The 13,485-nt window shown below is 44.0% G+C and overlaps 1 protein-coding gene across 1 annotated transcript in view; it reads right to left on the bottom strand.

The window, feature by feature from the left end:
• Positions 1-1,767: 1,767 nt before the first annotated feature.
• The window catches only part of ilf2 (interleukin enhancer binding factor 2), a 39,249-nt gene continuing 27,531 nt past the window's right edge, over positions 1,768-13,485 (bottom strand). Inside the window, exons 6-15 of the mRNA XM_056298425.1 lie at positions 10,710-10,812; positions 10,236-10,301; positions 9,187-9,303; positions 8,754-8,832; positions 8,526-8,613; positions 5,856-5,917; positions 5,602-5,716; positions 2,909-2,999; positions 2,465-2,653; positions 1,768-1,984 (exon numbers count right to left, since the gene is read on the bottom strand). Of these exons, the coding sequence (XP_056154400.1) occupies positions 2,502-2,653; positions 2,909-2,999; positions 5,602-5,716; positions 5,856-5,917; positions 8,526-8,613; positions 8,754-8,832; positions 9,187-9,303; positions 10,236-10,301; positions 10,710-10,812 (873 nt within the window). The 3' untranslated portion in view covers positions 1,768-1,984; positions 2,465-2,501. The remainder of the gene's footprint in view (positions 1,985-2,464; positions 2,654-2,908; positions 3,000-5,601; positions 5,717-5,855; positions 5,918-8,525; positions 8,614-8,753; positions 8,833-9,186; positions 9,304-10,235; positions 10,302-10,709; positions 10,813-13,485) is intronic.

Genomic DNA, 13,485 nt, shown 5'->3' with positions numbered 1-13,485 from the left:
TCTGTATACCTAGGGAGGCCAATCAGGGAGACTACCCAGTCCTGCGCAATCGGAGAAAGGGGAGAGAGATTGGGCGCAGGTGCGCGGGAACCGCAAAGCCAATCTGAGAAGGGAACAGGTGAAGACGGGCAATCAGGGTCACCCAGGCAACTGGGCAACGGTGAACCGAAACACCAATCAGGGGATGGGGACGGGCGAGCCCCGATGACAGGCAGTGCAACACAAAGACAAAAACACATCCAAGAACTACAAGAACACATACATCCAAAATATATCTAAACACACACACACTCACACACACACACTCACACACACACACACACACACACACACACACACACACAAACCACTGTCCAGGAGAACGAACGCCAGCCAGGATGACTGTCGGAACTGCTGGTCTGCATGGGCTAGCAGTTAGCTTAGCCTGCCCCGCTCCCGCGGCCTGTCAGACCGCCCTCGGTGCTTCCTTTTCGGGTGCAGCTCCGGTCAGGGGCGTGGTCCTTGGGCCCACAGGACGCAGTAGACGAAGCTCCCTCAGCCGACCCAACACCAGCTCTCCCAGCCAGACACCTTCGCACACCTCCCCGCACTCCACACGACGACACTAAGGACAGTCAGCGCCAGGCGAGGCCGCTGCTAGACCGCCCTCGGTGTAATCATAACTTCCGGTCCGCATGGGCTAGCAGTTAGCTTAGCCTGCCCCGCTCCCGCGTCCTGTCAGACCGCCCTCGGTGTTACTTCTTCGGGCACAGCTCCAGGCAGGGCCGTGGTCCCTGGGCCCACAGGACGCAACAGACCAAGCTCTCCCAGCCATCAAACTTAGACACAACTTAGATGCAAACACAGACAAAGATACTGCATGGACGGTGCTGGGGGAGGCCGCCGCAAATGTGAATTCGTGCCGCCATCTTCCCACACCAGAAGTGGAAAATACATAGTAGCTGTATGCAAGTATGTTTTCCTTGTTAAATGTGACAATTTTCGTTGTCTCGTGTTAAGTAAACCAACTCCCATGCACCCTTTACCTTGCTCAACGGGTGGCACTGTGGAACGAGGTAAAACTTTGTCGCGATAATGCGAGAATGAGATCACACGTTGCCGTTTTGCATTGCTGGGTGGATGTGCAGAGGGGACCAGAAGCCAACTCACGTGTGTCGTTTGTCTTCCGCAGGGGCAAATAAATGCTGGAAAACACCCCCTGCCCTACCCACATGGGATGATGTGAATGTCTCCTTTTCCGCCCAAGGCTCCTGCAGGCATCTGTTACATCTCAACTTGCCAATCACAAGTTTTCGTGTATACATTATATTGTAGCATAATTATTCCAAAAAAGAAGTAATGAATGAGGCATTTGAATATTGAGTCACTGACCCCCCATCTAAAGTACACAACTCAATCAAAAGTGAAATGGATTTGAACCAGTGACAGCAAGGTAAAAAAAGTTTGCTTAATATACATTAGTCAGACTCATACTGACGTCATGACGCTCAACAATTAACGAAAGCAAGGCCAAATGTGTCCATTTAAATGGGAAATGTAGCTTTGCACACTGGGTGCAGTTTCTAATTAAAAGTTAACTAGGAACTTGTAACATTGTACAGCGCTTACTGCTCACACACTGCAGCGCGGGTTGAAGTATTGGAGAAAATGTCCATCAGTTAAATATATCAAGTTCAGGTTACATGCCACACTCCAAATATGTAGCAGAATCTAGCAATATAAATATCCTCATTTTAATCATGACAAAAGAAGAGACAAGCTAAATTAAAAAAAAAAAGTTTATTTCAACCAGTATTAAAAAGCAAAATACACCAACAAAACAGCTCAACTTGATTCTTGCCAGCCAAAGCCATATTTCTGTGGACACTGAAGAACAGACAGCAATGAGCATCCTGGTGGTGCAGTTTGGTCGGGGGTCAATGCAGTCAGTTGAACTGGTCAGTACAGATGATGGACATGTTGAGAAGAGCTCTTTAACAGGTTACTGGGAGTAAGAAATGCAAAGGCGATAAGAGAATTCATTTACAGCATACGAGAAAGTATTGATGAAAAATGTATACTTCAGATATGGGAAACCCTTCCATTGGGACCTCTTTGGGCAGAACTGCCCATTTAAAATGTTCTCAGACAAACTCACTGCAAACTGTTTTGTAAACATACCAGCACTGTTGTCTTTGCACTAACAATGTCTGTAGCCCTACAAGGTATATCAAGATAATATTTCTGAAGTAAACCTGAAGGACAAATGTTAAGAGTACGTATCCGATCAAGAATAATATTAAACGTACAAACATAAAATGCCGTAACACAATGATGAACCACAGACACCACTTTTAGAATAAAGCAAATACTGGCCAGTAGTAGTCACGTTCACTCAGATCTTTTTAGAAATCATGAAAACTCCCATCTGGTTGCTGGTGGGAGAAGGCTTCTGGGTAGCTTTGAAGATGTAGATATGCCATACCTTTAGAAATGCTCTATAACGAATGCTGAAAACTTCTTCACTCTTGGGTTTCCATGCTCTCATCTTCTCCGTCTCCTCCCTCATCCAGTGCCTCATCCTCCTCTTCCTTCCTCTCTGGAGGCTTCTCGTAGGCCTTCTCTGAGGGTGTGACAATCACGCCATCCCATGTTGACATCTCTGATGCTAGGTCTGAAAAAGCACCATGATTTCAAAACTAATATCTTCTGTATAGGCTAAACTCTGATGGGATTATGTTCAGGTCATGAGTAATCATTCCAAGATGTTTATACAACACACACTATAAAATAATAATAATAATAATTTAAAAAAAACATTCACACTAGATTTTTCCCCTGTCCACTTTTTACATTCATCCAAAACTTGTAAATGATGTATTTTCACATATAAAGTGTGAAGTGACGGTACAGTGTGCGAAGGGCTTACAGCTGGCATCTCCCTCCAGACCCAGGATCTTCCTGTAGCCTCCATGAGCCAGTACCCTCACTAGTGTCTGGGCTGTGAAACACACCATGTCCTGAGGGGGAAGAACATCAACTAAGAGTGAGGTTATGCATTTAAACTGGGCATTCTTTGTTAAAAGCAAGAGGTGAGAAATATTTGGTTTCAAATTCATCAAACAGCATGCTGGCCAGATAACAGTGGGATGAGTATGATATAAAAAATAATATTATGTCCGCGGTGGTGTAGCGGTCTAAGCATCGGCTTTGTGTCGATGCAGTTGCCCACTGGGGACTGGGGTTCGCGCCCCGGTCTCGTCAGATCCGACTATGGCCGGACTCGACGAAGCAGCAATATTGGCAACGCTGTCTTCGGGAAGGGGGCAGAGTCGGCTTGTGTTCGTCACATGAATGCGTCTCTGGGTGTGTCGGAAAAAGCAGTGCTTCGGCCTGGAGTCGCCTTGTCACGAAAGTGGCGAAGCGTCTCCTTCGAGACTGCCGGCCGGAGAGATGCAGTTGGCGAATGCATGCAGTACGAGGGTGGTGTTTGAATTAAAATAGGGATCGATTGGCCACTAAATTGGGAATAAAAGGGAAAAATCAGAAATAAATGAAAAAAAAAATATTATAGTTCAGTACAATTTATCTTTCTGTTTTCAATTCCCCAAGACGGCGCTGCGGATGGCAGCCTCGGTGTGTTGGTGTACATTGTTTTGTTTTTCTACAAGACCTGGAGCTGTTTCACCAGAGAAGAGCTTATGAACATCAGGGAAAAACTTCTGTAGATTTATTTCCCAACCTTCTTATTCCATCTGTGGAATTACAGGACATTTTGGTCAAAGGTGCACTCAGCTTTGTTCACACAGTGAAATGCTGGAGGAGAGGGAAACAAGCCGGCGTGCTAGCGTGTCTCCGCAGATGTGGACTATGCACTCATTTGCTGGGTATAATGCTCTCTGACGTGCACTGACTGCGCAAAGAACAAGACAAACAACATTTACTGGTGGGGAAGAAGAGAGACTTTTCTTCATCTTGTGTTTTGTGCTTCATGGAAACTTGGCTGTGTGGACTCTGTGCTGCAGTCCAGTGTTGATCTGAACAGCTATCGCCACACAGAGCTCTCTGGCAAAACGAAAGGTGGAATTGTGTTTACATTAACAGTGGCTTTTGTAGAGATGTGTGTGATTCTGTAGCACTGTTCTGCTCTTCTGGAAACTCAATAATGGGAAATGTAAAGCTCAGTTCTTGACTGGGCTGTACGCTCCTTCCGGCTGCCGCTGAACCAAATGGATGATGAAACGTAACAGACATAAAATGTGTGTCATGTTTACGTTCTAAGATAGGCTACTTCAGCTTTGGTGAGGATGGATGATCGCGAGCAACCGAAGTTCCGGTTTGGCTGGATACAATCTGACCGGCACCCTCTGGCTTAAAAGCCAGCATATGGAAGCATATTGGCTTCTATGAAGTTGAAGGGAAAAGGGACCTGGACAAGAGCCACACTGTATGCAAGTTGTGCTGATTAAAATAAAATATTTTGGGAACACAACAAACATAAGAAACTATATGTCACATTTCCACCTGGAGTTTGAGGAAAAACAGCCTGTTGTAGTTGCTGCCAACCAGAGAACAAGTGAACAAGTGATGTCAAAGCTTCCACCAGACTCGGAGAGGGCAAAGCGAGTCACAAAGTCGATCGCAACTTTTACTGCCAACTATTTGTGCCCCTACTCAGTCATGGAGAACCACAGCTTTCGTGCTATGCTGCACACTTTGGAGCCAAGATACAACATCCCATCTCGACGTTTCTTCAACAACAGTGAGACACACACTCTACAACGAAACCAACACCGGAGTCATGGAATCACTGAGGAAAGCGGGTAGGATAGCAGTAACATGCGACGCGTGAACATCCATTGCTACAGAATCTTATGTCATCATAACTGCACTTTATTACCGATGACTGGCAGCTCGTGTCTCACATACAGGGGATCTAGTTACTGCACAGCGGAGCATGTAGACCAGCTCCTGTTCTTACACAAAAACTTACACATTCCAGCATTCACCATACTAACATATGTAATGCATTAATATCTCAACTGTGTATTCATCTTGACAGAATATAGAGTTTAAAAACCGCGGCAGTCAAAATGACTGCCCCACGGTCGTTCTAGTAGTTTTTAAGTTCCGGTTGTTGTTTGGGACTGTGTCAATATTTATTTTCAGTTCTGTTTTACATTTCACGTGTTATAGGCCTTGTTGTTTCTTAGATTAGCAATATGTGTTTTCTGTTTTGTTTTTCAGGTAATATTTTCACTTTTTCAATTTTGCTATTCAAGTTCGACCATGTCTCTCTGAAGTTTAAATTGTTTAAAAACAGCATTATAGTTGTTAAAATGTTGATTTTGGTGTCAGTTAGTTTCATAATATACGCATTAATATCTCAACTAGGTATTTATCTTGACAGAATATAGAGTTTAAAAACCAGCTGTCATTTTGGCCGCCCATGGTGGTTTTAGGAAGGAGTGAAACCCCGGTCATTCTGGTGTTAGGTGCCAGTAGTTATCCTTGTGGTTGACATGTACCTTTTACAGCACACACCACTTAGGTGTTTGATCAATGACTGAACTCAAATCTGCAGAATATATGTAAGCTATGGAGACAAAAGTGTAAATGTACCTGTTGTTCCAGAGTCATGACGGTGTGCACTCGGAAGTTGCCACTCTCACAGGGATCAGTAATGCCTACTGAGCCAGGTAGGAAGAGCCCAGCAGCTAGCATCTGCAGGCAACGTCTTTAAAAAGAACAAATCAGAAGACCAAACTAGGAATCAGTCTAGTATGAACATGTGCAGTATGACACAGACAATGCTGGATGTGTGTTCTAGATATGGCAGAATGAAAAAGAGTGCGAGAGCTGGTGAAGGAACGAACCTGTAAGCAACATTAAGAGACAGAGGCTGTCTAGAAGGGTTGTTCATCACTGCAGAGTGGCCCTGGGAAGGATCAAGAACATCATGTTCAGTTTTGTAACCTGTAACACATTCTTGACAGTCATCAGTAATTTCTGGATTATAAAAGATACTCACATATCTGTTCCTGAACAGTATTTTTTTTGTGAAGTCATAAGCTCTAACAGCATGTTCCCATAGCCAAAATAAGTTATGTTTTACTGACTTTTTATTAATAAATTAAAAACTAAATTATAGTGCTTGCAGTAAGTATTCAACCCCTTGTGCTCTGAAAGCTCCAAGTTTAGACAAATGACAAATTATTCCTACAACAAACTCAGGTTAACACAACTGGACATAACTAGTGTGCACCTGTAAGATATTAAAGTCACGATCTGGTTTATGGGTACAAAAGCACTCTGTGTAAAGTTCATTGGCCGGGTGTGAACTCCATCAGAAAATGAAGACACAGGAGCATAATACTGAAGTAAGAGACAGAGTGGTTAACATGCAGAAGGCAGGAAAGGGACACAAAACAATATGCAAGTGTTTGGATGTCCCACAGAACACTGTTGGATCCATTGTCAGAAAGTGGAAGCTGTATCACACCACCCAGATGCTTTGTAGGACGGGCCGTCCCTCAAAGCTAAGGGTCTGAGCAAGACGTGGGCTGATGAGGAAAGCCACAGATGATCCTGCAATCACTTTGAAGGAGCTCCACAGGTCAGTGGCTGAAACTGGAGTAAATGTGCATGAGTCAACCATATCATGGCTCTCCATGAATCTGGCCTGGATGGCAGGGTGGCAAGAAAAAAGCCATTGCTCAAAACTGTGCATATAAAAGCATGCCTGGAGTTTACTACCAGGCATGAGAGAGACCCAGTTAGGATGTGGGTAAAGGTTTTGTGGTCAGATGAGATGATAGTTGAGCTTTTTGGCCAAAACTTAAAGTGTGTGTGGCACAAACCTAACACTGCTCATGCCCTAAAAAACACCCTCCCTACAGTGAAACATGGTGGGGGCAGCATAACGCTATGGGGTTGCTTTTCATCTGCAGACACTGGGAACCTTGTTCAAATTGAGGGAAGAATGGATGGAGCTAAATACAGGGACATATTGGAAGAAAACCTGTTGCAGTCTGCCATAAAACTGAAGCTTGGGAGAAGGTTCACCTTCCAGCAGGACAATGATCCTAAGCACAAGGCTAAAAAGCAACAATGGCATGGCTCAGCAACAAAAAGGTGAATGTTTTGGAGTGGCCAAGTCAAAGTCCGGACCTCAACCATTGAAAATATGTGGCAGAGACTGAAAATCACAGTCCAGGGGCACCATCCCAACAACCTGTACAAATTCTGCCAAGAAGAATGGGCAAAAATTACTCCAGAAGAATGTGAAAAGCTTGTACATACTTACCCCCAGAGAATCATGGCTGTTATTGCAGCAAAAGGGTACTCTACAAAGTACTGATATGTGGGGGTTGAATACTTGTGCAAGCACTATATTCCATCCATTTTCCGAACCGCTCATCCTGCTCTCAGGGTCGCTGGGATGCTGGAGCCTATCCCAGCAGTCATTGGGCAGCAGGCGGGGAGACACCCTGGACAGGCCGCCAGTGTCACACAGGGCCGACATACACACACCCACACACATTCATTCCTAGGGCCAATTTAGTACGGCTGATTCACCTGACCTACATGTCTTTGGACTGTGGGGAGGAAACCCAGGCAGACACGGGGACAACATGCAAACTCTGCAAGCACTATATTTTAGTTTTTAATCTATATATATCTATAAAACAACAACAACAAAAACAGTGAAACAAATTATTTTGGCTTTGGGGGCATGCTGTTAGAGCTTATGTGTTCACAAAAATAATATTGTTCAGCAACAGATGTGCGAGTATCCTTTATAATCCAGAAATTAGTGATGACTGTCAAAGGGGTTGAATACTTTTGCAAGGCACTGTATGTTGTATGGTATAGAGACAGTGGCACTGATGAAAAGACAGGAGGTGGAGCTGGCAGAGTTGAAGATGCCAAGATTTTCATTGGGAGTGATGAAGAACGACAGGATTAGGAACGAGTATATTAGAGGGACAGTTCAGGTTGGACGGTTTGGAGACAAAGGAAGAGAGACAAGATTGAGATGGTTGGGACATGTGTGGAGGAGAGATGCTGGGTATATTGGGAGAAGGATGCTGAACATGGAGCTGCCAGGGAAAAGGAAAAGAGGAAGGCCAAAGAGGAGGTTTATGGATGTCGTGAGAGGACAAGCAGGTGGCTGGTGTGACAGAGGAAGATGCAGAGGACAGGCGACCCCTAATGGCAGCAGCCGAAAGTAGTAGCATTAGTTTCTTTTTGCATGTTATTCAAATTATAGGATTTGGTTTTATGAACCAATACTAGATCTGTATAATTCCTACAAATCTGTTTCTATTTTCATAATCTAATTGATAGTTTGACAAAATGTGCGAAGTGCATCCAAAAGCTTATTTAAAATTGGCACTGGAATCCCCACCACAATTGTACCAAAACAAACTGAGCAGGATCCAATACACATAATCAAAACCTTAAATATGGTGTTTTTGAACCATTTCTGATAGTATTTTGTCACCTGAACTGAAAGCTCCATTCATTAAGTGTTGATTACCTACCAAGAGGTCCAAGATCCAAGGGGTGAGAGGTTCAAATCCTGGGAAGCGCAATCTTAAATCCTTAAGCAGGCGGATTAGTACTTTGACCCTGAATGTCAAATTCACACAGCATAAAACATAAAATCAGTTTTCACTTGGTGCATTGTGTAAGTATGGTTGTGTTAAAAAAAAAGGTTCACAAGTGTCTCAAGAGAGGGGCTTGATGGAGTTGAAAAGAATGTATCCTACGTTGACTGAGAGGCATTCTCCTCAAACCAGCGAGCATGGCGAATGGCAGCGAGGGCACTCTGCAGTACCTTGATATCCACTGTAGGGAAAGAAGTACAACCTTGGGTCAGCACTAACAAGACCCTAACCTTGCACCATAGATCATTGCAGAGCTTGTATGCTTGTCCTATGTCTGAGCCTCTATAGCAGGGGTGGCTAACCATATGCCATGGAGAGCCATGTGTATGCAGGTTTTCATTCCAGCCAGACTCCACACCAGGTGATTTCACTGATTAGCAACGCTTCAACCAAAGAGGAAGACTGTATCAGTGAAATCACCTGGTGTGGAGTCGGGTTGGAATGAAAACCAGCATACACGTGGCTCTCCATGGCACATGGTTAGCCACTGCTGCTCTATAGACATATATATCCCATTGTGAATACAATCACATACAATGCAGCTCAGGGTCCAGCTTGCGCAGATTAGGAGGGACAGTGGTGATGAGGATCTTGACAGTGGCATCAGCTGAACTGATCTCAAAGCCAGTCTCATTGGTCAGCATGGACAGCACTGGCATGAAAAGGAGAAGAGCAGGTACAAACTTAGTCCACCACAGATCACTTAGAGGCTCTTCATGGTTCCCTGTCTGTAGGAAACCCTTTGCATCGTAGCGCAACAATGTTGGTTGTAGATGTTGACCAAACTGGACGTTGCAACCTAGAAATTAAACTGTGTAGAACTGGCAGCGGTGACCTGTCTAGAGCTAACCAAACAAACGTTCCCATCTGTAAATGTGGCACTTAAAAATATGCCACATGATAGAAAAATATGTCATATAACATTTCATATTTATACAGCACTCTTCCATCAAATGCTCAGGCACACTTAGCCTTAAATAAATAAATAAATCTTAACAATGGGTTTTGAGAGTGTAGAATTTTACTATGAAGATACACCTTGTTAGCAACCTTTACTTGTCAACAACCTAGAGCCTACATAACTGAACTAACACATTTTTCCTGTTTTTTTTTTTTTTTGGATTTTCCCCCATTTTTCTTCCCAGTTGTACCTGTCCAATGACCCCACTCTTCCGAGCCGCCCTGGTCGCTGCTCCACCCCCTCTGCTGATCCGGGGAGGGCTGCAGACTACCACATGTCTCCTCCCATATATGTGGAGTCACCAGCCGCTTCTTTTCACCTGACAGTGAGGAGTTTCACCAGGGGACGTAGTGCGTGGAAGGATCATGCTATTCCCCCCAGTTCCCCCCGAACAGGCGCCCCAACCGACCAGAGGAGGTGCTACTGCAGCGACCAGGACACATACCCACATCCGGTTTCCCAACCGCAGAAACGGCCAATTGTGTCTGTAGGAACACCCGACCAAGCCGGAGGTAACACAGGGACTCGAACCGGCAATTCCTGTGTTGGTAGGCAACAGAATAGACCGCTATGCTACCTGGACACCTGCATCAACACAGATATTAACACTACTAGTGGGTTACCTTCAGCAGGGTCCTGTGTACGGAGAGTTTCTACCACTTTGTTGCCAAGAGCAGCAACTGCCTCCACTGTAATACACAAAATACAGTAAACCTACATGAATATCCACACCTCTGCATATCAAACCTACATGACCATCCACACCTTTACATATTAAACCTACATGAACATCCACATCTTTACATATTGAACCTACATGAACATCCACACCTTTACATATTAAACCTACATGACCATCCACACCTTTACATATTAAACCTACATGACCATCCACACCTTTACATATTGAACCTACATGAACATCCACACCTTTACATATTAAACCTACATGAACATCCACACCTTTACATATTAAACTTACATGAACATCCATACCTTTACATATTAAAGTTGCAAAGACCACTGTTTGAAACCTCACTGAGAACATGTTCTTATATTTTCCATGGTTTCTAAAGACAGCTTCCATCCAAACTTACATGTAGGTAGGATCTTCAGGATTACTACCAGGTCAGCAACGTTATGTCCAGTCGTCATGGTGCCTTTCTTGTAAGAACCAACCTGACGCACCTCTTCGATTTGCTAAGAGGAGAAAACAGCAGTGAACACATTAAGAGTAGGAAGATTACTGCTCACTACGAGTTTTCCCTGCCATACATACCGAACACATGCCAAACACATGAAGAGTAGGATGATTACGGCTGCCATACATGCTGTCAGCCTGCACTGTTGTGTCTACAACTATACCCTTCTGCACAAGGTCTTTATACACTTCAGCTGATACAGACCTCTTGGTAAACATCCTTTTCCATTTTACTTCTGTCTGGGGATGGGCTTGATAAGCATGCAGCTGTTCTTCCTCCCTGATACTCTCACATCAGCAGTTTTTCAAGTACACACATTATACATCACAATGTTCAGCTTTTTGCCATTCACACTGCTCATTTTTCCCAGCAATACTGTTCATTCTTAAACATATTTCCCAATAAAAATGAATTGTTCAGCCACAGTGACAATGTCACTTTAGAAATACATTGGGGGAGGGGGGGGGTTGGACTTGCAAAGAGGATTAAGCCAACATGAACCCAGGCATGCCAAGAGGTACCGATGAAAGAACGAAAGAGTGACAGTCAAACTAATCAACGGACATGCCAAGTGAGGAGCACAATGAAGATCAGACACGCCAGTCCTCACAGAATTACCCCAGCTGAGACAAGAACACAAGGAGCCTGCTCTTGAGACTAAGACTACCTTGACAAGACTCAGCAATAACATTAAAGAACCGGCGGAGAAGACAGCTGATCTGAAGTAAAGAGCTACCATGTTGGGAAGACAGAACAGCCCTACTTGAAAGGACTACTGTGTTGGGAAGACAGAACAGCCCTACTTGAAAGAACTACCGTGTTGGGAAGACAGAACTGCCCTACTTGACCGAGCTACCATGTCAGAAGACAGAACAGCCCTACTTGAAAGAGCTACTGTGTTGGGAAGACAGAACAGCCCTACTTGAAAGAATTACCGTGTTGGGAGCACAGAACAGCCCTACTTGAAAGAGTTACCGTGTTGGAAGACAGAACAGCCCTACCTGAAAGAGCTATGGTGTTGGGAAGACAAAACAGCCCTACTTGAAAGAACTAATGTGCTGGAAGACAGAACAGCCCTACTTGAAAAAACTAATGTGCTGGAAGACAGAACAGCCCTACTTGAAAGAGCTACGGTGTTGGAAGACAGAACAGCCCTACTTGAAAGAGCTACGGTGTTGGAAGACAGAACAGCCCTACTTGAAAGAGCTAACGTGTTTGGAAGACAGAACACAGCTCTACTTGAAAGAACTAATGTGCTGGAAGACAGAACAGCCCTACTTGAAAGAGCTATGGTGTTGGGAAGACGGAACAGCCCTGTAGAACCTGATAATGTAATAAATTCCCAATAATGTAATAACCCCGATAATGTAATAAAAATCTGCTCTTGAGTCCATTGAAAATGCTATAAAACCTGATAATGTAATAACTTCCTGATAATGTAACAAAGTGCATTTCCCAATAGTGTCCAGTGATACAGTGGTTGTGAAAAACGGATAAACAGGTCAAAAGTTAATAAAAATTCATGCATGTCCAACTTTGACCTGTTGGTGGCGCTAGAGCTCTGGAGCTAGAGTTGCCAACACAGTATCACCACTTGAACCCATTAATAGGTGGTCTGCTGTTAAATTATTACAATATTGGGGAATTATTACATTATCAGGACCTGCAAAATGAAGGCTAACCTGATCATGTAATAACCTCCTGTTAATGCAATACTTTATTACATTATCAGTAAAAAGTTTATTACATTATCGGGACATGCACTTTATTACATTATCGGGAAGTTATTACATTATCAGGTTTTATTGCATTTTCAATGGCCTCAAGTGCATTTTTTAATGACATTATCAGGGTTATTACATTATCGGGGATTTATTACATTATCAGGTTCTACAAGCCCTACTTGAAAGAGCTACTGTGTTGGGAGACAGACAGCTCTACTTGAAAGAACTAATGTGCTGGAAGACAGAACAGCCCTACTTGAAAGAACTAATGTGCTGGAAGACAGAACAGCCCTACTGGAAAGAGCTACCGTGTTTGGAAGACAAAACAGCTCTACTTGAAAGAACTAATGTGCTGGAAGAGAGAACAGCCCTACTTGAAAGAGCTACCGTGTTTGGAAGACAGAACAGCTCTACTTGAAAGAACTAATGTGCTGGAAGACAGAACAGCCCTACTTGAAAGAACTAATGTGCTGGAAGACAGAACAGCCCTACTTGAAAGAGTTACCGTGTTGGGAGACAGAACAGCCATACTTGAAAGAGCTACTGTGTTGGAAGACAGAACAGCCCTACTTGAAAGAGCTACCATGTTGGAAGACAGAACAGCCCTACTTGGAAGAACTAATGTGCCGGAAGACAGAACAGCCCTACTTGAAAGAACTACCCTGTTGGAAGACAGAACAGCCCTACTTGAAAGAACTACCATGTTGGAAGACAGAACAGCCCTACTTGAAAGAACTACCCTGTTGGAAGACAGAACAGCTCTACTTGAAAGAACTACCCTGTTGGAAGACAGAACAGCCCTACTTGAAAGAGTTACAGTGTTGGAAGACAGAAAAGCCCTACTTGAAAGAGCCATCGTCTTCCAACTTCTTAAGGAGGCCAAACTCTCAGCCACACGTGAGGACCTGGACTCTAGATCACAGAAAAAGATCATGCGTACATATGGG

This window comes from Lampris incognitus, chromosome 18 (genome assembly GCF_029633865.1).
Source record: "Lampris incognitus isolate fLamInc1 chromosome 18, fLamInc1.hap2, whole genome shotgun sequence".
Lineage (NCBI taxonomy): Eukaryota > Metazoa > Chordata > Actinopteri > Lampriformes > Lampridae > Lampris > Lampris incognitus.
This window is presented reverse-complemented; position numbering and strand designations above follow the sequence as displayed.